The sequence below is a fragment of the Tursiops truncatus genome, chromosome 5 (assembly GCF_011762595.2).
Source record: "Tursiops truncatus isolate mTurTru1 chromosome 5, mTurTru1.mat.Y, whole genome shotgun sequence".
Taxonomy (NCBI): Eukaryota; Metazoa; Chordata; class Mammalia; order Artiodactyla; family Delphinidae; genus Tursiops; species Tursiops truncatus.
In genome coordinates this window covers 74,930,032-74,957,324 of record NC_047038.1, presented here as the reverse complement: position 1 = coordinate 74,957,324, position 27,293 = coordinate 74,930,032, and the positions used below count along the sequence as shown (strand labels likewise).

General features: G+C 35.3%; 1 protein-coding gene across 8 annotated transcripts in view; it reads right to left on the bottom strand.

Moving 5' to 3' along the window:
• The window catches only part of EXOC1 (exocyst complex component 1), a 61,406-nt gene that overhangs the window by 12,902 nt on the left and 21,211 nt on the right, over positions 1–27,293 (bottom strand). For 4 of the 8 annotated variants that reach the window (XM_073805288.1, XM_073805292.1, XM_073805287.1 and 1 more), the window contains 9 exons: positions 26,237–26,464; positions 25,896–26,028; positions 24,945–25,054; positions 24,051–24,104; positions 17,340–17,489; positions 12,472–12,577; positions 8,038–8,082; positions 1,269–1,432; positions 527–634 (listed from right to left, as the gene is read on the bottom strand). In XM_073805288.1, coding sequence (XP_073661389.1) covers positions 527–634; positions 1,269–1,432; positions 8,038–8,082; positions 12,472–12,577; positions 17,340–17,489; positions 24,051–24,104; positions 24,945–25,054; positions 25,896–26,028; positions 26,237–26,464 — 1,098 coding nt within the window. Of the gene's footprint in view, positions 1–526; positions 635–1,268; positions 1,433–8,037; positions 8,083–12,471; positions 12,578–17,339; positions 17,490–17,625; positions 17,733–24,050; positions 24,105–24,944; positions 25,055–25,895; positions 26,029–26,236; positions 26,465–27,293 lie in introns of all 8 variants that reach the window. The other 4 variants (XM_073805289.1, XM_073805290.1, XM_019928149.3 and 1 more) reach the window with 4 other exon arrangements.

Here is a 27,293-nt window from a genome sequence, read left to right as displayed (position 1 = left end):
GATCTGAGGCCTCCACATTTTTTTTCTTTCTTACTTTCTTTTTTATAAAGACCATGGTATATATAGACAAACATCTTTTTTATTTTTTTAATCCTATTTTTTCTTGATGATTACTAAAACTGTTTTTTAAATAATGTTTTGTTGTGGGAACTGCCTAGCAGTCCAGTGGTTAGGACTCCACGCTTCCACTGCACGGGGCCTGGGTTCCATCCCTGTTCCGGGAAGATCCCGCATGCCACACAGCACAGCCAAAAAAAAAAAAAAGTTTTTTGCAAAGTAAATTCAGACATTCTCCCCCCTTACTAATTTAGACAATGTTTAGGCCTAAAATAGTCTGGAATATTAGACTAGATGCCCAAACTCTATCATTGTTTTTAGTATCTTGTATGACAAAATGTATTTTAAAAATCCTTAATTATAAATTTTGTCTTTTTCTGTTCTGACATTGAAATTGTGGCAATATATTAATTAGGCTAATTATGCTACAGGTCATAAATACTAGCCAATAAATAAATGTGAGCCATACCATAGTTCCAGGCATGCTTTGATGTTGCTGTAGTTTGAAAAATTTACTTATGAAGTCCTGTTCTGCCAGACACAGGGGCTCCAGTTCACTTAGTACCTGTTCAAAGATCTGAAGAAAACCAAAATGATCCTACAAAGAACTGAACAAAAATGCTTAAAATAACATTCCACATTTAATTACTTTTCTGCAGGGACCAGGGATGCTTCATCTATAATCTCAATAGAATCCCCAAAACAAACACTTTCAAGATTGAAAGGACAATACAGTATTATCAAGGCATAACAGGGCCAGAACATACTTAAAATAAAACTCACAACAATTATTTACTCAAAATCTGGAAAGAGGAACACAGAGATAAACTTTTTTTTTTTAACATCTTTATTGGAGTATAATTGCTTTACGAGATAAACTTTTTAAACTTATTTAATGCATTGCAGAGAACAGTTTAGCTTCATAACAGCTATTTCCTCTTTACTCTGTAGTTGCTCAAATAACTGGATTTATGATTGCAAGCACTTTATGATTTATAACAAACTTTAATAAAACTGTTATGTCATTTAATTGATAAATCACATTTCAGTTGACATGTGACTATTTTTTTCAGATTCAGAACTGTAAAGTAAGATATGGTTAATTAAAAGAGCCAACGGAGCCCAAATCTTTGAACACAATTAAAGGAATAACAAACTGATGCTAGAAAACTAATAGTAATGTTTAAGAAGTACTTGTTATTTTATTTTACCTTATCAAATTTGGTTCTGTCGGCAACATCGAGATCAGAGGCTGACATGTTTCCCATATCCAACAAGGAAGATGACTGAGATCTGCGATTCCCTGAACTCTGAACACTGAGTTTATTTAGACTAGAAGTAGATCCAGTTAATTTCCCGGAACTTCCATGAAGACCTAAGAAATAATACAACTTTAAAAGTTGTGAACTTCACGAATAAAAGATCCATAGCATAAATCAGGGCTATCTTCTACTGTCTTGGTCTTCTGGGGCTCATACTAGTTACGGCACAAATCTACCACAGAGGAGAGATTGTGGGCTGTCCTTCTCTTTCATTAACATTTGTGTCCTATTCCTGAACATACTGTAAAGAGTAGTGAAACTATACAGAATCACAGAATAGGACTGAACAAGATCTTAAAGATCACATTATGCCCCGCCCAGTCTCACCATAAAGATTAAGCTGCCTGATGATTTCTCTAGACTAAAGTAGATGAGGATTTCTTTCCCACTCAAACGACATGACTATGGATGAAAGTCAATGACCCCCTAGTGTACTAGTTAACATGACAGTTATATTTCCAAAAAAACCTGCCATATCCCAAAATTACTCACCTCCACATCAAATCAACACATTAGGTGGAACCATATCAAATTAATCTTGCCCTACCAAAAAGGTCAATTACACACGATTCAACTTAATACACTCCTGAACCCAGAAACTCTGCTTTTACAGTAAGTGAACTGATTAAAGTTCTTTAAAAACTAAACAAAATGAAGAGAAAAAAAACAACACCCTGAAAATTTGTTATATTTAAAATACAACTAAAATATAATACATACATCATTAACTATAGATATATATTTTAATTTTTTAATTTAATTTTTTTATACAGCAGGTTCTTATTAGTCATCCATTTTATACACATCAGGGTATACATGTCAATCCCAATTGCCCAATTCATCACACCACCATCCCGCCCCTGCCCCGCCACAGCTTTCCCCACTTGGAGCCCATACGTTTGTTCTCCACATCTGTGTCTCAATTGCTGCCCTGCAAACCGGATCTGTACCATTTTTCTAGGTTCCACATATATGCATTAATATACAATATTTGTTTCTCTCTTTCTGACTTACTTCAATCTGTGTGACAGTCTCTAGATCCATCCACATCTCAACAAATGACCCAATTTTGTTCCTTTTTATGGCTGAGTAATATTCCGTTGGAATATATGTACCACATCTTCTTTATCCATTTGTCTCTCGATGGGCATTTAGGTTGCTTCCATGACCTGGCTATTGCAATGAACATTGGGGTGCATGTGTCCTTTTGAATTATGGTTTTCTCTGGGTATATGCCCAGTAGTGGGATTGCTGGATCATAAGGTAATTCTATTTTTAGTTTTTTAAAGGAACCTCCACACTGTTCTCCATAGTGGCTGTATCCGTTTATATTCCCATCAACAGCGCAAAAGGGTCCCCTTTTCTCCACACCTGCTCCAGCATTTGTTTGCAGATTTTCTGATGATGCCCATTCTAACTGGCGTGAGGTGATAACTCATTGTAGTTTAGATTTGCATTTCCCTAATGATTAGTGATGCTGAGCAGCTTTTCATGTGCTTCTTGGCCAGCTGTATGTCTTCTTTGGAGAAATGTCTATTTAGGTCTTCTGCCCATTTTGGGATTGGGTTGTTTGTTTTTTTAATATTGAGCTGCATGAGCTGTTTATAAATTTTGGAGATTAATCCTTTGTCTGTTGATTTGTTTGCAAATATTTTCTCCCATTCTGAGGGTTGTCTTTTGGTCTTGTTTATGGTTTCCTTTGCTGTGCAAAAGCTTTGAAGTTTCATTAGGTCCCATTTGTTTACTTTTGTTTTTATTTCCATTACACTAGGAGGTGGATCAAAAAAGATCTTGCTGTGATTGATGTCAAGGAGTGTTCTTCCTATGTTTTCCTCTAAGAGTTTTATAAGTGTCCGGTCTTACGTTTAGGTCTTTAGTCCATTTTGAGTTTATTTTTGTGTATGGTGTTAGGGAGTATTCTAACTTCATTCTTTTACATGTAGCTGTCCAGTTTTCCCAGCACCACTTATTGAAGAGACTGTCTTCCCTTCATTGAATATCCTTGCCTCCTTTGTCATAGATTAGTTGACCATAGGTGCATGGGTTTATCTCTGGGCTTTCTATCCTGTGCCATTGATCTATATTTCTGTTTTTGTGCCAGTACCATATTGTTTTGATTACTGTAGCTTTGTAGTCTAGTCTGAAGTCAGGGAGTCTGATTTCTCCAGTTTGTGTTTTTCCCTCAAGACTGCTTTGCCTATTTGGTGTCTTATGTGTCTCTATACAAACTTTAAGATTTTTTGTTCTAGTTCTGTAAAAAATGCCATTGGTAATTTGATAGGGATTGCATTGAATCTGTAGATTGCTTTGGGTAGTATAGTCATTTTCACAATATTGAAACTTCCAATCCAAGAACATGGTATATCTCTCCATCTGTTGGCATCATCGTTAATTTCTTTCATCAGTGTCTTACAGTTTTCTGCATACAGGTTTTTGCCTCCCTAGGAAGGTTTATTCCTAGGTATTTTATTGTTTTTGTTGCAACGGTAAATGGGAGTGTTTCCTTAATTTCTCTTTCAGATTTTTCATGATTAGTGTATAAGAATGCAAGAGATTTCTGTGCATTAATTTTGTATCCTGCAACTTTATCAAATTCATTGATTAGCTCTGGTAGTTTTCTGGGGGCATGTTTAGGATTCTCTATGTATAGTATCCTCTATGTATAGTATCATGTCATCTGCAAACAGTGACAGTTTTACTTTTTCTTTTTCAATTTGTATTCCTTTTATTTCTTTTTCTTCTCTGATTGCCATGGCTAGGACTTCCAAAACTATGTTAAATAATAGTGGTGAGAGTGGACATCCTTGTCTTTTCCTGATCTTAGAGGAAATGCTTTCAGTTTTTCACCATTGAGAATGATGTTTGCTGTGGGTCTGTTGTATATGACCTTTATTATGTTGAGGTAGGTTCCCTCTATGCCCACTTTGTGGAGAGTTTTTATCATAAATGGGTGTTGAATTTTGTCAAAAGCTTTTTCTGCATCTATTGACATGATCATATAGTTTTTATTCTTCAATTTGTTAATATGGTGTATCACACTGATTGATTAGCGTATATTGAAGAATCCTTGCATCCCTGGAATAAATCCCACTTGATCATGGTTTATGATCCTTTTCTTTTTTTTTTTTTGTGGTACGCGGGCCTTTCACTGCTGTGGCCTCTCCCGTTGCGGAGCACAGGCTCCGGACGCACAGGCTCAGCAGCCATGGCTCACAGGCCGAGGTGCTCCGCGGCATGTGGGATCTTCCCAGAATGGGCACGAACTCGTGTCCCCTGCATCGGCAGGCGGACTCTCAACCACTGCACCACCAGGGAAGCCCTATAAGATACTTTTAATGTGTTGCTGGATTCTGTTTGCTAGTATTTTGTTGAGGATTTTTGCATCTATATTCGTCAGTGATACCGGTCTGTAATTTTCTTTTTTTGTAGTATCTTTGTCTGGTTTTGGTATCAGGGTGATGGTGGCCTCACAGAATGAGTTTGGGAGTGCTCCTTCCTCTGCAATTTTGTGGAAGAGTTTGAGAAGGATGGGTGTTAGCTCTTCTCTAAATGTTTGATAGAATTCACCTGTGAAGCCATCTGGTCCTGGACTTTTGTTTGTTGGTAGATTTTTAATCACAGTTTCAATTCCATTACTTGTTGATCTGTTCATATTTTCTGTTTCTTCCTGGTTCAGTCTTGGAAGGTTATACCTTTCTAAGAATTTGTCCATTTCTTCCAGGTTGTCCAGTTTATTGGCATAGAGTTGCTGGTAGTAGTCTCTAAGGATGCGTTGTATTTCTGCGGTGTCTGTTGTAACTTCTCCTTTTTCATTTCTAATTTTATTGATTTGAGTCCTCTCCCTCTTTTTCTTGCTGAGTCTGGCTAATGGTTTATCAATTTTGTTTATCTTCTCAAAGAACCAGCTTCTAGTTTTATTGATCTTTGCTATTGTTTTGTTTCTATTTCACTTATTTCTGCTCTGATCTTTATGATTTCTTTCCTTCTGCTAACTTTGGGTTTTGTTTGCTGTTCTTTCTCTAGTTCCTTTAGGTTTAAGGTTACATTGTTTATTTGAGATTTTTCTTGTTTCTTGAGGTATGCGTGTATAGCTATAAACTTGCCTCTTAGAACTGCTTTTGCTGCATCCCATTGTTTTGAATCGTCATGTTTTTATTGTCATTTGCGTCTAGGTATTTTTTGATTTCCTCTTTGATTTCTTCAGTGATCTCTTGGTTATTTAGTAACTTAGTGTTTAGCCTCCATGTGTTTTTCACGTTTCTTCCTCTGTAATTCATTTCTAATCTCATAGCGTTGTGGTCAGAAAAGATGCTTCACATGATTTCAATTTTCTTAAATTTACTGAGGCTTGATTTGTGACCCAAGATGTGATCTATCCCAGAGAATGTTCCGTACGCACTTGAGAAGAAAGTGTAATCTGCTGTTTTGGATGGAATGCCCTATAAAAATCAATTAAATCTATCTGGTCTACTGTGTCATTTAAAGCTTTTGTTTCCTTATTTATTTTCATTTTGGATGATCTGTCCATTGGTGTAAGTGAGGTGCTAAAGTCCCCCACTATTATTGTGTTACTGTCGATTTCCTCTTTTACAGCTGTTCGTAGTTGCCTTATGTATTGAGGTGCTCCTACGTTGGGTGAATATATATTTATAGTGTTACATCTTCTTCTTGGATTGACCCCTTGATCATTGTGTAGTGTCCTTCCTTGTCTCTTGTAACATTCTTTAAAATCTGTTTTATCAGATATGAGTATTGCTACTCCAGCTTTCTTTTGATTTCCATTTGCATGGAATATCTTTTTCCATCCCCTCACTTTCAGTCTGCATGTGTCCCTAGGTCTGAAGTGGGTCTCTTGTAGACAGTATATATATGGGTCTTGTTTTTGTATCCATTCAGCAAGCCTGTGTCTTTTGGTTGGAGCATTTAATCCATTCACGTTTAAGGTAATTATCGATATGTATGTTCCTATGACCATTTTCTGAATTCTTTTGGGTTTGTTTTTGTAGGTCCTTTTCTTCTCTTGTGTTTCCCACTTAGAGAAGTTCTTTTAGCATTTGCTATATAGCTGGTTTGGCGGTACTGAATTCTCTTACCTTTTGTGTGTCTGTAAAGCTTTTGATTTCTCCATCGAATCTGAATGAGATCCTTGCTGGGTAGAGTAATCTTGGTTGCAGGGTCTTCCCTTTCATCACTTTAAGTATATCAGGCCACTCCCTTCTGGCTTGTAGAGTTTCTGCTGAGAAATCAGCTGTTAACCTTATGGGAGTTCCCTTGTATGTGATTTGTCATTTTTCCCTTGCTGCTTTCAATAATTTTTCTTTGTCTTTAATTTTTGCCAATTTGAGTACTATGTGTCTCAGCATGTTCCTCCTTTGGTTTATCCTATGTGGGACTTGCTGTAGTTCCTGGACTTGGGTGGCTATTTCCTTTCCCACGTTAGGGAAGTTTTCGACGATAATCTCTTCAAATATTTTCTCGGGTCCTTTCTCTCTTCTCCTTCTGGGACCCCTGTAATGCGAATGTTGTTGTGTTTAATGTTGTCCCACAGGTCTCTTAGGCTGTCTTCATTTCTTTTCATTCTTTTTTCTTTATTCTGTTCTGCAGCAGTGAATTCCACCATTCTGTCTTCCAGGTCACTTATCCGTTCTTCTGCCTCAGTTATTCTGCTATTGACTCCTTCTAGTGTAGTTTTCATTTCATTTATTGTATTGTTCATCTCTGTTTGTTCTTTAATTCTTCTACATCTTTGTTAAGCACTTCTTGCATCTTCTCGATCTTTGCCTCCATTCTTTTTCCGAGGTCCTGGTTTATCTTCACTATCATTATTCTGAATTCTTTTTCTGGAAGGTTTCCTCTCTCCACTTCATTTAGTTGTTTTTCTGGGCTTTTATCTTGTTCCTTTATCTGATACATAGCCCTCTGCCTTTTCATCTTGTCTATCTTTCTGTGAATGTGGTTTTTGTTTCACAGGCTGCAGGACTGTAGTTCTTCTTGCTTCTGCTGTCTCTCCTCTGGTGGATGAGGCTATCTAAGAGGCTTGTGCAGGTTTCCTCCATCGTTAACTATATTAATATGGGACATGTGAGTTTAGGTATAAAGAAAGGTATCTATCGTAGCCATGGGGAAAAATGATAACAATATGTCTGGACAATATCCTACATACATAAAAGAATTAAAAGATTCCATTTACAAGAAAATGTGATGTTTTTACTAGAATTAAATTTAAACAATAAAAACATTTTATTCTTCTTGAATATTTCTCAGCTAACCTGCATTATCTGCTTATGGTCAGGAGGGACAAATGATATAATAAGTGATAAAAAGGTATAAGGACAATTAGAGATAAACTTTGGTTTCATTATGCAAAATTTGACCATACCTACAAGAATTTTTATAGTTTCTAAACACAGCCTGAAAACAAAAGTATAATGGTTAAGACTTTTTATAAATTTCTGACTACCCACCAAATATTTTTAACTATATTATGTATTTCTTGGATGTAGTCATACCACTAACATTATGTTGTTTTTCTTTCACCAATACCTGGCAACTCAGAGAAATCAGTATTTTTGGTGTAACTTTTTTCAAGAAAAATAACTAATTTCTAGACAAACAAACATGCATTGAGAATACCTACTAATACACTAAGCATACTCACTCTCTGTTTCCTGTTTGACAGCACTTTCTTTTCGAGGCAGTGTAGCTGTGATGGATTAGGTTGCAAGCATCAAAGACAAAGACAAGTTAATAAACTGCAATTTGCACAAACCATGCACAAGAGGAAGTTAAAGCTCTAGTTTTAAAGACACATGCAAAGAACCATGAGCATCAAGTAACAAGAGATGCAACGTATGTTTAGTTGGTCAGCTATTGTTTGAAAAATTATGAGAGAAAAAACTTTACTAGTCTTTTAATGTACTGTTTTATGCAAATATTCAGGTAAAAATATCTACATCTGTAAGCCTCCCCCACACTTTTAAAGGATTTTTTTAAGTTTATTGAGCTGATGTACTTAAATTTAAAGACTATATTTGCAAGTATTGTTTTCTGAAGAAAACAGAGTTCAAGTAAATAATTTAATACAGTGAAAATTTATCAGAATGAAGTTGTAGATTTAGACTTTAAATGCATTAACACTCTTGTATTCACTGAAAGCTCCTGAAAGGAATCTCCACTGTACTAAATAATTGTACACTCCATCTGACAGAACATTATACGAGTGGGGCTTTAAAACCATTTTAGAATAACAACCTGAACTACTAAGAAACTTAAACTGGCTTTGTGAACACCTAGAATGAAAGGTATGTATAAAAATACTAATTATTAGGAGATGGGTAGATGGAAGGGTAAAGCTGAGGGAACAGGTTTAATGGAGGAACTGGAGCTCTTTTAGGGTCTTTTATCTAAAATCTCTCTCTAATATTTATTAGATCAATTGTAGAGATCATCTTGTGAAACATTCTAAACCCAAATTAGAAGTTAATTTGAAAGGCAAAGAAAGAAATTACAGAATGAAACAGAAAATTAAAGAATATAACTCTAATCTAGAAATATTTAAAAAATAGAAAATGTGTCAACTGTCACTATTCCTGCCAAACTTCAAGGCAAAATCCCAAGTATGAACTACTAACTTGCCACACCAGAGACATGTGAATGTTCCCAGCCTTGGCTACCCGAAGCTCAAGGGAATATGACACAATAAGGCTGGACATTAAAGTGGCAAGCAAGGAGGGATGTGCTGGAGCTACTAGTTGGCCATCCTGAATAGTACCTTCTGGTGGCCTTAAGTTGTCACTCTACTAAGTTCACCAATTCCAGAGCAAAGCCTAATGCTTTATATATACACACACACATACATATTTTAGTAGTCAATAAAGAATACAGAGTTACTAGTAGTGCCCCATTTGGGGCTCATAAAAACTGTATATTATCACCAACAAGCAACAATATGCTGGTAAACTTTTAAATATCCTTAAATAATTCCTGCTAGACTATAAGCTTCAAGAGGGTAGGGTCTTTGCTCATTGCTGGATTCTCAGTACCTAGCAGTGCTTATTACATAACAGGTAATTAATAAACATTTATTGAATGAATCTTCCAGTCAGGACTAAATTCGGTCTTTCATTCAAGACTCCCTTTGGAATCAACAAGATTTCTTAATTTAGTGGAGAAACAATGAAAAAATGTTTCAGGCATATCAATTTTAAATTTTGGATTATAAGTATGAGGAAGTAATTATGTAAATGTATATGTTAATGGGCTTAAGTAATATATGTATCTGTGTCTATTTCAGCTGCAGAAAGAAAAAAAAACAAGCAAATTCAAAAATAATTACTAAATTTCGTTTTCCTGACTTTTCATTAAGTATATCTGTAGACTACAAAGGGAAAACAAAACACCCAAGTATCAATCTTGGGGGGAAAATTCACCTTTGAGGATATCAAAGTAAACCTACAGATCAAAAAAGGCAGACCTACAAAAAGTCCTTATCACAAAGAAAAAGTACTTTACTGGCATTTTAACATTATTTTAAATTATTTGAACTAAGTAGATGTTAAAGACTTGAGTCAAGATTGATTGAAAAAGAGAGAATTCCCCTGAATCTCCATGAGTATACTGACTACACAATTTCCTTTTGTAAAACACATTCAATCTGACTTCCTACTCTTATTAGTATCTGTGACCCAGCATTTTCACAGCAAGTCAAAAACAAAACAAATTAAAATTTTACTCATAATTACTTAATTTTAATTCATTGAAGTTATCTTCCCAAAGTTTTAGATGTTCCTTTTAATTATAATTACTACTAAAAACTAATTTAAACATAATTTATATCACTGAAAAGATACCTTTAGAAAGTTCACATTCTACCTATTTAAGAACTTCTTAAGCCATTTGTATTTAACTGGAAATTTATTTTTAAATGTTGACTAACAAGTTAGATCTTCAAAGATGAACAAAACCGTTTTTATCTTCTGAATTGTTTATTACTTAGTTTTTCTTCTCTTGTAACTGATAATATCAAAGTAATAGAAACTATAATTTTTTTGATTACATCAACTGTTACAAATTACTCTCCTATTCTTTATTATTTAATAGATACATAGAAGAGATATAATTTTAACACTGTTTTAAAACTGTAAAAGTATCTTCTGTATCTTGTATTAGGTTAATTTAAAAAATTTTTTAACAAGATAATTAAAGAACTTCTCAAGGGGTAAGAAAAGTAAAAATGTAACATTTCAGGTTAATGCAATGATACCGTTAAGATACTACTGTACTTGATTTAAATTAGATTTCTATTATGTCATTTATCTCAATGAGAATCTTAGGCTTGATAAACTATTATGATATCGGCATTAATAACCTCCTGAGGAGATAATTTTAGAAAGATTTCTCTTTTACTTCAGTTTTCACTGTAGAAGAGTTCTCTCAAAATAAAATGGTTCACTAACAAGTGGTGACAAATATACTAAATGAAAACATTAAACATGTAACTGTATTAATATGTCATTTACTAAAAAAAAAAAGTATAACATACCCATGGTGAAACATTAACAAGGATATAAACACACTGCTTTTTAAGAACAATTAACCTTTAGGATGAGTTAGCATTTCTGTTTCCAAAAGCCTATTGTCCCAAGATTCTTATCAGTGTCTTTACCAAGTGTAATCAATGCATTTGTACACAGATTCAAACCATTTAAAAAATCTGGACTAGTATCATCAATATATTAGCGTTGGATTTAAAAAACAACAACCACAGGGCTTCCCTGGTGGCGCAGTGGTTGAGAGTCCGCCTGCCGATGCAGGGGACATGGGTTCGTTCCCCAGTCCGGGAAGATCCACATGCCGTGGAGTGGCTAGGCCCGTGAGCCATGGCCGCTGAGCCTGCGCATCCGGAGCCTGTACTCCACAACAGGAGAGGCCACAACAGTGAGAGGCCCGCATACCGCAAAAAAAAAAACCAACCACAAATCAGTGTGATTCACACGAAATAATTACCCACTAAAGGTAGTCTTCTTTGTCTTAAAGAAAAGAATGGAAAGATGAGCTATCAATTTCAATCCTATCTCCTGATTACGGAAGTTGCTTAGGGCATAGGCTCCTTTCAACAAGCAAATGCTAAACTCATGGTTCTAAAGGGGAGCTATGCAGACACACTGAGTACACACTGTAGCCATTTAAGGCCAGGTTTTGACTTGAGTAGGCACAGAACTCCATCCAAAAGGAAGTCCAGAGATGGGTACATGCAAGAGCAGAATGTGGCCTCGGCAAATCACTTCCTCGCAACTTGATACTTTCACTGGTTATCCTTTTAAATCATATTTTTGATTGTTTTAACATATTTAGAAGCAACAAAAACCAACTTGTTTCAAAAATATCTCTTTGGAAAAATAATGTATAATTACAGGAGAAATTTTGGTGACATTTTTATAGCCCCTTGGCAGGGGAGAAAACACTTAAAACCTTTTTGATTCAAAATAGCCAGTGAGAAGTAAGAAGCCAGGAATCACTTTCACTTCCCTGTGGAGAGCAATGACTTAAGAGATCACAGACTTGCCTCCAACTGTTATGAAAGGTCTTTTAGGAAATCAGAAACTGAACTTTCAATATGTGTCTCTTAGTTTAGTTCTTTTCTCAACCAGACTGCACTTCGTTTTCTGGTCAACTGCTTCTCCTATGAATATACACAGTTATCCCTCGGTTACTGTGCAGGATTGGTTCCAGCACCCGTCGTGGATATCAAAATCCATGGATGCTCAAGTCCCATAGGTGGTCCTCCATATCTATGGGTTGCACAGCTGCGGATATGAGGCTAATTGTACTTTTAAACATAGCATGAATACACAATTGCTGTCAGATTCACATACTGCAGAATTTTAATTAGTAAAAAAACGTATTTACAGACATAAATATTTTTTCTATGAAATACCTATAAATTAAACCAATGCATTAGATTTACTCTTTCATTAATTCTACTGTATCTCCTTCCACCTTGCCTAAAAAGTCTCAGAATTATTTGTCATAAATAAAAATAAAACCATTTTTAATAGAATAGAAAACAAGGGACTGAGGTGCCTAAGCTTACCAAACTTCTTGCTTTCTTTAGTTGTGCCAGTCATCTTGATCTTTGCAACTTCAAAGAAATCTTTAATTTCTCTCTCATAGAGTCGTGATAAATAATCCATGTAATTCTTAAAAAGAAAAGTAACACGTACTTCTTATTAATAAAACAAACGTAACAATTTCCATTTTCCACCGCCCCCACCATCACCAAGTCCTTTGTGCTTGTCCTGAATTTTGTGGTCTTAAAATTTTTTTTTGAATTTTATTTTATTTTTTTTAATACAGCAGGTTCTTAGTAATACATATTAGCGTATATATGTCAATCCTGATCTCCCAATTCATCAACCCCCCACCCCCCCACATCCCAGCTTTCCCTACTTGGTGTCCCTACGTTTTTTTCTTTACATGTGCTCTTAAAATTTTGATGCATTTCATAGGATATAAAAAGAAGGCTATTTTCTGTCCTTTAAAAAAGTTAAACACATAACATTAAGAATTTACAAAAATATTAAGTTGAACATAACCACACTTACATTTTCATTTTTACGTATTATCTTTCACATACTTTAAATATAATTGCAATCATACTGTATAGGGTATTTGGGTTACAGCAATTATGTTTCTCCAGTCTCACACTCTAATGACTGCACAGTATTACGCTTTGTTGATGTGCCACAATTTGGTAAACCAATCTCCTAACACAGGCCACTTAAGTGGTTTCAATGTTTTGCTATGATAGACAATGTTACAATAAGCTTTTCATCTCTAATGAATTGTTTCCTTGGAATCATTTCCTAAGGGTGGAATTACAGTGCCAAAGAATAAGGGAATCTTTATAACTCTTCCTCCATACTGCCATGTTGCTTTAAAAACAATTATACCAATAGACAGTGTCAATGGCAATGAAGGAGTACAGAGTTTTACCATACCTTGCCAGCATGGGGTATTACATTACCCCCAAATAGGTTACTTTCAACAAGAATTTAATTAATACATCTTACAGTTTTCATAATTAAATAATTTATTTTTAAAAAAGCAAATTTAATTTATTCTAGTTCAAATAAAAAAATTATTATTTAACATGAAAACTCATTTCTTCATCATATTTGCTTATCATCACATAAAAACATCTTATACCCTTACGAAAGAGTCCTCAACAGTGGGAGACCATGTATTTTTCCAAGTCCTATGTTAAATGCCATATGTAGAGTTTCACTAAATTTAAATAAATCTACAGCAGAAAAACTGTTGTACCTAGCTATTCTTTTAAATTTATTACGGAATCTACACTTCAACTTCCTTTATTATTTCAAATTAACATACCCAGTTTTAGAGCAGGTTTACTTTGCTTTAAACATCAGATGCACCTTTCAAAGGTATACATTATTTAAATATTTGTATACTGATTCATAGTCCACCACTGATTTTTTTTTAGATATTTTATAGATATATCCTTATAAAACAATTTTTGGATAAAACATAATATAGATCCTGCTTTTGTCTATCTGTAGGCCATATACATTCTCACACAGTCTCTGTAAGAAAATTACTCAAACAGGAAATTCTTTCCTGTGATCTTTGTGTAACTTTAAACGGAAATATAAATTAAAATATACCCTAAAATTATTCCTATTTCATTGGGCTGTTTCACATTTTCAGCATCTCATTTTTTCAAGTTTAAATTCTCATAAAAATATTGATCACTGCAAATCACTGAAAAGGACCGACAAGTGGGAAATTAGCTTCTTACAATTCATAAAATCTTCATTAGTGGTTTCTACTCAAATCACTCAATATTACAGACTGCATTCCAATACCCCAATTGTTTAAAGAGCAAATTATGACCCAAGCAATTTAAACAGTTTCAAAACAGCTATTTTGGTATTTTGAAAACAGTGATTTGAGCAGACTACTGAAAATCATCTTCGTTTTCAAAGCAATTCAAATGACTGAATAGCTTCCCCCAGGTCCTCAACAGAATTCACTGGTGGGAAAGTCCACAGACGGGTGTGACTCTCAGTTCATTCATGTACCAAATTCTGACAGATATCTCTCACTGTGAGTACGTATTCTTCTTAGCACCTTGTATACAGCACCTTACTTAAAATTTAACTATTATGAGTATAAATACTGTTATTTCAGGTAGTGTTTTCAACTTTATTTTGTGCTGACTGTAGAGCCTTACAGATAACTCCGTGTTTTACTTTCTCTTTACACAAAAAGAAAATTCCACAAATGTAAAACTGAGGTTAAGAGAAGATGTCTGAGCAATCTTCAAGACTGACTGCCAACCTCAGGGGGCTAATTAGGAGAGGAAAGCTCATTTCCTACCTAAGCATGGATGGACCATCTCCATTATGAATTGCCCTACATGCATAACCCAGAGCCACCATTGGAGGAAGGACTCTGACAGCAGGGCTCATTACATGACCAAGGCACCTCTATTTTCCTTAAGCTCTAATTATGTATACCAAAAATCAGGGCTTTGCTTAGATTCAGCCATAAGTAGAGTTGGGGCAGGGTCTAGTGATTCTTATCCCTCAAGAATTTAAAACAGGCATTTCCTGGTCCTGCCAGAAAGTGTGAGGTGTGTACACCTAACCAAGTGCAAATAGTACCTGGATTTAATTATTTCTTACTAAAGAAACACTGGTTTAGTCTGTTTCCTTCTTTCATTCCTTTCTTCCTTCTTTCTTTTTAATAAAATCCTGTTTAGGAAAACACTTCAGCTACCAAATTAGATTATGAGGCATAAAATACATGGTCTGTCAAAAGTTCAGAACACAGGATCAAGTAATATTCCTGGGAAATAAGTCAATTTCATTTAAAAAATCACATTAATATTGTCAGTTAAAAATATTCTGTGAGCAGAAAATGATTCCATAATTCAGTGCTAGATTGGCTATCGTCATGTTTCTTCACTTTAAATTACATTCATAAATACATTATATATAAAGATAGGGCAATAATACTCACTGAGAACACAATTAGGCAAAAAAGCTTACTGAGTATTTTACTCATTTGAATACTCACTAGGGGACAAAGCACTTGTTGGCACAAAACTCTTAAGGAGATGTAACCATGTTTAATTATCCAAAATATTAATCCTCTTACAACTTCAAAAGGCAAAGATTCCAGTAATGCAAATATTTTTCTTTAAGCTATCTACAAATCAGAATTCTGCTGAATCAAAACAAAACAAAACAACACACAACAGTAGAGTACTGAACCCATGGGTTCCTGCTACGATGGCCATGTATCTAAGTCAGATCGTGTCATTCCACTACTCAAAGCCCACCAACACCACTCCCCCATCTCCCTCAAAGTAAAAGCCAAATTCTTACAATGGTGCACAGTCTCTTCCAGATCTGCCCTGCCACACCCACCTTACCTCTCCCACCTGCCCTTCTAATCCTGAACCTGGCTCGCTGTGCTCCAACTACACTGGCCTCCTCGCGCTCCTCAAGTGCTCCAGGCTGCTCTTGCCTTGGGGCACTTGCACTGTGCCGGGAAAGCTTTCCCTAGAAACTCCCGCTGCTCACCCCTCCTTGTTTTTAAAATCTGTGCTCAAATGTCACCTTCTCATGACACCTTCTCTGACCATCCTTTTTGAAACTGCAAACATTTCTGACGTCCTGGCATTCCCTGCTTTATTTTCTCTAGAGTCCTCAGCAGTACCTTCCAACAGGCTATACAACTGACCTTTGTGTCAGTCCTTCTCCACCGGCATATGCACTCTGAACAGGCAAGTGTTCACCTACTTCCTTCAGCGCTGCATCTCTAGAGCTTACCACAGTGTTAGCACATAACAGGTGCTCAATTCATTTGCTTAATGAATATATGAATGACTCTTATCTTGTCCACTTGCTGATATTTAGTCAGTGGTATATACCACTGTTCTTCTAATCTCCAAGTCTAGCAAGTTTGGCATCATCCCGTCCCTTGTCTTTGGATTCTCTCTCTTTTTGTTTATATTCTCTATTCCTATTATCATCTTTCTGGTTCAAGATTTCATTTCATTTCAGTTATTACATTAAGTTCTAAATTAGTTTCCCCCATCTAGGCTTTTCCCATGTGTGAAGAATGCTGTTAGGTCTCAAGGCTCAGATTCTTTAACCTAACTTCTCACTCTTCCAGAATACGGAATTTCTGCTTTAATCAGGCTTGCTTTCTTACAGTCCTGGGAAAAGGGCATATTTTCCCACTTTTGTCTGCACATCTTGCTCCTCATCCCTGGAATGCCCTTCCTCTTATTTCTGGCTAATTTAATTCCACTCATTACTTAAAAGTCAATTCAAGTCCAATGTTTTCCATTAAGTTTTCCCCCGTGGCTTCCGTTCATGGATTTCCCTTCTCTAAACTGCCACATATTTAAACTCATTTCCAGTTTAGCACTTAATTTTTCGCTGATTGTTTTAATTATAATTGCTCTTCCCAGTTGTCCCACAACCAGGAATAGAAATACCATGTTTCTGTGTGCCTAGAAGAGTGGAATGTTTGCTTAAGAGGCACACTGCACTTGCTTAAAAGAACAGATTACAGATTCTTAGAGGGCAAATGTCTCACAGCATCTTCATACTCCCTAGTTTCTATATTGTATATAAAGAAACTCAGGAAATAATTATAGCATTTAACTAAACTGAATGATGCTTCAGGCTACAGCATGGCCTAAAACTACATTATATTGGAAGTTCAAAATCTAGCTCTTCTCCACCCAAGTAAATAAAATAAATGTTCTCCCTGGCTAATGAGCACTTAGAAATTCAATTATGTCCTACTTTGCCAAGAATATACAATAGTATTTCAAATGTCACCTGGGGAACTGAACACATGGCCTCTTGATTCTAAAAGATTATGCTCTATACTCAGTAACTGGCATCAAATCCATACCTTTGTTAGTCCCTCATATTTTCCATAATCGGTACTCTTTAGCCACTCCATCAGCTTGGCATATCGGAGCAAGTCTCTATGAAATGGATGATGATTAGGTAAAGTCAGTTCAACAGAGTGCTGAGCAAGAGTTGAACTCTGATCATGGCCCTAGAATGAGTAAGTAAGTAAATAAATATCATAGACAGTATAAAGAAACATTGTTGTAACTAAAAATTCTAAACAGTGATCAAATATGGCCAAGCAAAACCAACAGCACATAGAAAAATAAGAACTGAGTACTTACTTGGCTTCTTTTATCATCCTGTGTATGTGAACTGAACACCACCACCATTGAACAGTCATAAACACACAAGAGTGGTTCTCTGATAAATCAACTACTTGTTTTATCTTCTAAAGGAGTTGAGAATGAATGTTTTAATCAAGCTTGCCTCTCCCATATCATTTTACAATTTACTAAGCAAATAAATATCATGATACAAACAGTATTAAGAAACACAGCAAATAAGGAAGTCATTCAGAACAAATTGTCTACATCTATGGTATTTCCATTGGAGTCTACAATATTTAAAGCAACAAATGAAAATATATAGGATATAGAATTTCGGAACTAGGAAGGACTACAGATGACTATAACCTGGGCTTTCCAGGATAATCCCTAATAATAATGTAATTTTAATTTTCCCAATGATCTGTTAAGCAAATAAATATATGATTTTGTTTTTCATCCTTGACATGACTTATATAAATTAATAAGTTTTCAAACAGCCTGAGACAGATAATGCTTTCTGACTTTTGTTTTAGAGTATATGGAACTAGTAGATCATCTGATCCAATAGAAAAATTGAAGAACAAATTGAAACTCAAAGAGTTAAGTGATTTGCACAGGTCACACAGGAGGAAAGCTAGAATCTGAACCTTAGTCATCTGAGTCTCACTTCTGTTTTCTTTTAAAAACATGTCAAACAAAATCATTTTAACCAGACTCAAAAATTGCCAAAGGTCAATACAAACATTACATTACAGAAATGTTTTCTAATGGCCACATCAGAAGGATGACTGGGATTCCATTAAATCACAGATATTAGACACTAAGCATAAATAGATATTATAGTTTTAAGTCTGCTAAGGTCTCCAAATTGTCTTAACTAGTTACACTGACTAAAAGCAAAGAACATTTGACAAAACTGTTATAGCTTATAAATGTTTTTCAAACATTCTGTCTTTATTAATAACAATATTAGATATCTTTTCATTATCCCAATCTTCCTCATTAATTTTTCTCAATGACTTAAGACTCAAAATCATTGTTTATGTTCTTCTACAACTGTGTACTCAGACCATTACATGTTAAGTTATATTATTTAATTTAATGTCAGAAAAGCTCTTCAATTAAAAACCTTCACTTCTCCTGCAAAATGGAAGAGTTAACATTTATAGAGGATTTTACAGTTTACAAAGATCTTTCACATATATTACTATTCAAAGCTTTCTTTTGCAACAGCATTTTAAAGATCACCATCATTTGAAAATTCACTGATATAAAGAACATCATTACCTTCAAACTATTACTATTAAGATAGATTAAATGTTATTAGTGTTAACAGAAAGATTTTAGAGAAAATGGTTCCAAAATACCTATAGGAAACAGGAAAATCAAATACTTAAATTGTTTAGTTCAATCAATAATATAGAGGGACTTCCCCCGTGGTCCAATGGTAAAGAATCCACCTTCCAATGCAGGGGACAGGGGTTCAATCCCTGGTAGGGAAACTAAGATCCCACACGCCGCTGGGCAACTAAGCCAGTGTGCCGCAACTACTGAGCTCGTCCGCCTCAACAAGAGAGCCCATGTGCCACAAACTACAGAGCCTGCACGCCACAACTACAGAGCCCATGTGCGCTGGAGCCCGTGAGCCACAACTAGAGAGAGAAAACCCGCACGCCACAACTACAGAGAAGCCTGTGTGCCACAATGAAGAGCCCGCATGCCTCAACAAAGACCTCACATGCCACAACTAAGACCCGACGCGGCCAAAAAAAATAAAGAAATTAAAAAAAAAAAAGAAAACGATCACATCTAGAACTCAAATGTGCTAAGAATTTTATTCTTTATATATTTTTAAAATTAAGACATTGTTCAAAGTTTCTTATTATAAATAAGTAAATTAGTAACAATAACAATACCATGCTAGGTTCTTTATATATATAAATTCTAATCCTTATAATAACTCTGCAGACTACTTTTCTCCTCATTTAAAAAACAGCAAAACCCTATTATTAACATAATTTTAAAATAATATACTAGATTTTTTCCAAATTAAGCTAAAACAAATACGTTTTCTAAGAACTTAGTGAATTATAAATTTTCATTAGTGTGTATTAGTGTGTATATATTAGTGTGTATATATACACACAATGTATATATAATATATATTATTATACTATAATAATATGTATTATTATAATATATAATATATATTAATATAATATGTAATGTATATATAATATATATACATATACCTAGAATTTATAATAAAATTAGCTAATTTTGAACACTTTACTAAAACCAAGCACTGTTCTAAGTGCTGACCATATAACAACACATTAATCCTCATACCAACCCTATGAAGTAGGTATTTTTATTACCCCCATTCATTTGATAGGGCAACTAAGATGGCACAAAGAGGTTCACTTGCCCAAGGTCACCCAGGCAGCAGAATCAGGATTTGGAATCCAGGAAACTTGGCTCCAGCATCCATACTCTTAACAACTATGCTTTACTGACCTTCTAACAGAAATGACACATTCATGTTAAATACTGAGCAAATTTTCAAGATTTGGGAACTCTATGTTATGGCATGTTTATTTTTATTTTCTTAAAGGAAAAAGAAAATATGAGCAAAGTTTCAACAAACATGAAAACCGATCTTAAGTAATCACAGTCCTTTCTAAGTTTTTAACCACATCAACCTATGTTTAGAAGATTGTGAAATGTGCTTAAGGAAATAATTTTTGTGGCATGAACTGAATATTGTTGATTTATTACACAGGTTTTATTTTGCTATATGATGTTTCTGTAAATATATGTTGAAAGAAAAATTTCCAAATTTAAGCATATAGCAAAACCTCCCACAACTTCAGTTTTTTCCTGGCTGTACTTTTAGCTCAGTGCATAATTGGTCTTATCATGTTGCTAGAAGTGGAGCACAGAATCATGAGGTCTCTGTAGAACCAAAGGGGGAAAAGGGGCAGAGAACAGTTATCCTTTCAAGACAAATCTTTCAAAAAACCAAAAAATTTTTTACAGTGACATATCCCTTCTGCAAATATTTCCTCAATTTTATTAGCCTTAATTTGATTGCCTGCTTCCAATATCAGAATCCTAATTAGTGTAACTGGTCTGATTCCCCCAGATGAATATATTTCTAGATACATGACTCCCTAGTAAACGTGTAAGTTATGGGTAAGAGTCTATCATTTCAATGGAAGCTGAGTATGTAAAAAGATCTAAAAGAGCCAAAAACATCTGCCAATTGTTAAAAATATTACTCTTATATTACAGTAAGAAGTGAATATTAAAAACACATTTCAAGTTTCATTAAAATATAGCTATGTGGACGTATTACTGTGAAAGTTGCATCACAGAGAGTATGCTCTGAATCAGTGATTCCCAAATATGAAGATGTTCTCACTGGCCCGCAGCAATAAGAAAACAAGAAAACAAAAAGAAAACAAGAAAAGCCAGTTTCTCATAAAGGTAAATGTATTAATTTAGAAAGTCTGAAATTATGTTCTTCCTTTTCTTTTAGTACCAAATGTCATTTTAGAAATAAAACGATAGTGAAAGCAGATGGAGATATTTCTTTTTTAAGGTTTTTACTTGGTAAAATAAATTGGTGACTTGGTCAGTCTCCAAATTTAATTTTATTGATGTATGAATTTTAAAAAGACCAGAAATCAGTGCTCTTAAATCGCTGTTATGTTGTGGTCATTAGATTATTTCCACCAGATTCTTCTGTACAGTAGTTATAATATTATACCTATACATTTGCTATAAATTGCATTGCAAGAACTCTGTTCAAGACTTGTCTTAATCTGTGATGCCATATCTGACTATTTAAATCCTCAGTAAACTCACTTTTGATTAAACCTCTTTAGCACTTATACATATGAATATTATGTATATGTGGCTATACAATTAGCAATTTAATATACAAGCGTATCTCATTTTATTGTGCTTTTACTGCGCTTTGCAGAAATTGCATGTTTTACAAATTGAAGGTTTATGGCAACGCTGTGTCAAGCAAGTGTACTGGCGCCATTTTTCTAAGAGCATTGACTCACTCCATGTCTCTGTGCCACATTTTTTTTTTTTTTTGCGGTACGCGGGCCTCTCACTGTTGTGGCCTCTCCCGTTGCGGAACACAGGCTCCGGACGCGCAGGCTCAGCGGCCATGGCTCACGGGTCTAGCCACTCTGCGGCATGTGGGATCTTCCCGGACCGGGGCACGAACCCGTGTCCCCTGCATCAGCAGGCGGACTTTCAACCACTGCACCACCAAGGAAGCCCCTTAAGTCTTATTATTTAAGAAATAACATTTTGTAAGGCCACAGCTGCCATAGATATAGTGATTCCTCTGATAGACCTGGGTAAAGACCACTGAAAACCTGTTGGAAAGGATTCACCACTCTAGATGCCATTAAGAACATTCGTGATTCATGAGAAGAGATCAAAATATCAACATTAACAGGAGTTTTGGAAGAAGCTGATTCCAACCCTCATGAATGACTTTGAGGGGTTCAAGACTTCAGTTGAGGAAGTAACTACAGATGTGGTAGAAATAGCAAGAGAAGTAGAATTAGAAGTGGAGCCTGAAGATGTGACTGAATTGCTATAATCTCACTTAATGGATTTTAACGGATGAGGAGTTGCTTCTTATGGCTGAGCAAAGAAAGTGGTTTCTTGAGATGGAATCTACTCCTGGTGAAGGTGCTGTGAAGACTATTGAAATGACAACAAAGGATTTAGGCTATTACATAAACTTAGTTGATAAAACAGCGGCAGGATTTGACAGGACTGACTCCAGTTTTGAAAGAAGTTCTACTGTGGGTAAAATGCTATCACCAGCATTGCATGCCCCAGAGAAACTGTTTGAGAATGGAGAAGTCAATCATTATAGCAAACTTCATTGTCTTATTTTTTAAAATTGCCATAGCCACCCCACTCTTCAGCAACCACCACCTTGATCCCTCAGTGCCGTCAACATCGAGGAAAGACCCCCCCCCACCAGCAAAAATATTATGACTCATTGAAGGCTCAGATGATGGTCAGCAATTTTTAGAAATAAAGTATTTTTTAAATTAAGGTGTGTACATTTTGTTAGACATAATGCTATTGTACACTTAATAGGCTACAATATAGTGTAAACATAAATTTTACATGCACTGGGAAACAAAAAAATTTGTGTGACTTGCTTTATTGAGATATTCATTTTATTGTGGTGGTCTGGAACTGAACCTTCAATGTCTCCAAGGTACTCTGTATACACTGCTGTACAGCTTTAAGTACATTACTTTTAACACCTCCTCACAAGCATCTTGAGGGTGGGAGTCATTTCTTATTCTTATATATGGATGACACTGAGTACAAAACAGGCATGCAATAAAAATCTGGTGACTGACAAAGAGATAAACCATAATATGGTAATCAAATTTTCCCAGCTAGTGTGTCCCACAACCAGGAATAGAAATACCCATGTTTCCCAACTCTTTTGCTAGGTGACACAATGCATTAAATTTAACACACAGAAAATCTCTTTTCTATACTTGGGACATTGTCCTCCACCTTCTTCAGCACATTCTAGGTTGTTGCAACATTCTGGTTTTCAACATGCATTACTCACATGTAACAATACATATTAGATTTTCAGAACTCGGAAGCATTCACTTTAAACAAAGCCATTAGTTTATAAGGCAAGGAAGCAAAATCATAAACAGTAGCATGTTACAACAAACAATTAAGGGTGCAGAAAGGATTATCGTTTACTGACTAGTATTTTCAGTACCATCTACAAGTGTGGCCTGTATCACTGTCAACAGGATTATTTTTAAAAACTAGAGAACTGTGTAGAAATAGATATTATTGAAATAATAGTGTAAGTAAAATGTGCATTAGTATTTCCTACATGATTTCTAGGTTTACTTTTTTCTTGATGCTTTTCACGTCAAGTAAAATGTTAAGAGAGTCTTCCCCAATTTCCCCCTTGCATGCTTAGTTAGATGGCCTTCCTTTATGCTCCCACAGTACCACTATCATAACATATACCCCCCCTCAGTCCATCAGTCTATTATATCTCCCTTCTCTAGACTGTGAGTGACTTGAGGGCAGAATCAGCCTCTCATCTATTCCAAGTAAATGTCTGGTATGCATCTCTAATCACTTGGCAAATGATTTCTAAATATATGAAGGAGAAAGTGAGTGACTGATAGAATGACAGGAAGAAAGGCAAGCAGACTGAGATTAAATGCTTTTTTGGCCTAAATAAACTTTTTGTTATGGGACATTAAAAAACTGCTATAAATATGGTTAACAGGTAGCTTAAATCAGTAAATTATAATCTATAAAGATTCTGCTGCTGTTAAGTTTAGTAAACTTTACAGAAAAAAGAAAAGAATCAAAGAAGCTGGAGCCAAAGTTGATGTACTCACAGGCACCGAAAGAAAGTAGGACCTGTTATAGAGTTGAAGGAGGGCCTGAGTAAACTAATCAGAAATAAAATATAGTAAATACAATTGTTTTAGAATACTACAAAGTGAAAACAAAATAAGAATCTAGTATTTCAGACAGCATTTCTTGATGAACAGAGTTTCCCTCAATTTTTTTTTTGCCCAATAACCCTATTAAAATAAAGGAGATGAAAAATATATGAAACCTAATTTATTAAAATGCCCAGATATTAAAATGCCTTCTATTCAAATCCCTCTAAGGTACCCTTAATAATATTATTAGCATTATTATCATTGCCACAACCTTAATTATAATATCCCTTTCCATATAAAAATGCAAAGGGTTTATATAAGATTAAATCAACTGGAATTTACAACTGACTTAGTCATTTTTCTCATATATGTAAGTACATGAAGCCAATGAAACACTTCAAACATGGAATCAAGTCCTAGTTCTCAGTATTCAAAATACTAAAAAATAAAACAAGCCAAACAGTAAACATGTTAACAGGTTTGGACTTATTTTTATAAATAAGAATGTCTAAATGGTATATGCAACATGTAAGCATAGTTATTTAAAACTCAGGGAGTTTTAGCTAAAAGGAACTAGACTGTCTTCCTAAGGAGGCCACTGAGGCCCCAAATACATCTACGAGCAAATATGCGCATGTCTGCTCGTAGATGTATTTACAAATATTAAAATTTAAAAATATTAAAATCAAAGAAATGTGTGCAGGAATATACTGTGATCCCAATTAAACACACTAAAATTTTTTCTGGGAATTTAATTTTAAGCTAATATATATTATTTTTAAGTTAATATATATATAAACAGGTTACAGGAACATGCCGGTATTAATAATAAAATAAAATTACCTGTTGAACAAAAACATTGTTGAGGTGACTGGCTAGTCTCCGGGCAAAATGCTCTCGCAAATCACTGAAACGCTGCTGTTGCTGTTTGACTGCCAGAAGCATGTCATGGCCTGAAATCATAACATTTTTTGACTTATTTAATGCGTAAAAAGAGTTCCTCGATGTTTAATGAATACCTTTATAACAGTATCCATATTTCAGTTTTGAAGAACCCAAAGTTTTACTGGTTTATTCGTATGCTTTGTAAAAGAAAGGTAAAGGGAAAAAAATAGTATAGCACAGTGGTTCTCACAGTGTGGTCCTGCCTCAGCATCATCTGGGAACTGTTAGAAATATGGATTCCAAGGTCTCAGCCCAGACCTACTGATTCTGGAGGTGGCACCTGGCAATCTGTATTTTCGTAAGCCTTCTAGGTCAGTGGTCCCCAACCTTTTTGGCACCAGGGACCAGTTTCGTGGAAGACAATTTCTCCACAGATGGTGGTGGCGGGGATGGTTCAGGCGGAATGCGAGCGATGGGGAGCGGCAGATGAAGCTTCGCTCACTCGTCCGCCGCTCACCTCCTGCTGCGCGGCCCAGTTCCTAACAGGCCGCGGACCAGTACCAGTCGCAGCCCCGGGGGTTTGGGACCCCTGCTCTAGGTGATTCTAATGCAAACTCAAGTTTTGGAACTGCTGGCATAGCAAAACCTTATGTCATCTACTTTGTGCCAGGTTCTATAGACAGTACTGAAGAAAAATCCTGGTGTTAACCAGTCATTGATGTCAATCAGAAGGAACTGAAATGAAAAATTTCTTAGTGCTAATATGAATTATGTTTGATAATAAGTGAAATTTGTTTTAATAGCTAAGAATGTAACCCTAAACCACTTGCCCCATGAACTTCTTGTCAAAAGCTTTATACTAAGTCACAGGCTTAGTCTCAGGTTCTTGGGCAGATTTTGTTGTCATACCTGGTCGAAGAGCCACATTCATGCACTGCAGAAGGGCATCTGCGGCGTTGGTACAGGCCTCGATGCCCCTGGAGGAAGCAAGATCTCCTTCCTGAAGGGCCTTTATATGACCTTTGGCCAAGTCCATGTGGTTCTGGAATATATATAAATACACCGTTTGTACATGTACTCTTCAGGAAATTTACAGGTAAGATGCTACTCAATCCTATTACTAGCTCTTTGGAATTTCAGTATTTTTAAATCTTGCTCTCCTAAGGAAATTAGAAAATGTTTACAAATGGGTTTTACATATTATCATTAGATTTTTTTTATTGTTGTTGGTAATTTATAATCATGCTTACCACAAGGAACTCTATCTCTGATAGGAGTTTTACATTATTAGTGTTACTAAGATGAATCAGGTGGTTGCTCTCAGAGATCTGATCCATTTGTTCTTTTACACTTTGGAGCATTTCCTCATAACTGCTCAGTTTCAATTCAATCTGATCCACCTCCTTTAGAGCCTCGTCCAGCAAGTTCATTAGGATGTTTACTTGCTTTTCGGAGGCCATGATTGACTGGATGTTGGCCTACAAAGTTAAAAAGATAAGTAATACTTTGTATTCTTCAAATGTGTAAAAGTGGTATAAAAATGAAATATTGATAAATCTCTTTGACAGCAGAGTAACAAAGGTTGACATACACATTTAAACATCTAATTTATCATTTTGTGTTTACATTCCACTTTTTTACACAGTATTTCAGGAAAGTACACTTTCCCTTATATCAAGGTTAGGGACCATACCTCAGTATTGCATATTTCTGCAGACTGAACAAGTAGGGCTCTGCCCCACGATGTATCATCAGTAATGGTATATTCTCATTTCTATAAATTAAGTGGCATTACACTATGTCATCTCTGATACTTCTTCCAACTCTATTAGCTATAAAAATTTTCTATACTCTGTAATATTTACATAAAACCCTAAACAAAAGCAGAATCATCTACGTTAATACCTTAGTCAAGAGGGTAGCAGTAGTATGCCAGCCTTTGAAGAATTCATGGAACTAATTTATAACTGTTGTATGATTTCTACTAACAGGATGTGGAAGAGCCTGTTGCCATAAGATAGCTCCTTCTATGGTATTCTTTCTTTTCTCTTTCATTTGCGACTACTTTTTTTTCGAGGCAAAGCAGTAACAAACCACCATCCCTTTATTAATGTTTTCTAAATGATTCTGACTATTGATTCTGAATTGCCTGAAATATGGAAGCTTTCAAATCCAAAATTAAACTGCAAAGTAATATGATGACTTGCAACACAGATGCAATATTAACTAGAAAAGATAATACAAATCACTAAGCCACATGAAGAAGGCAGATAACACAATATGAGGAAAAAATTTGGACAAGGAATT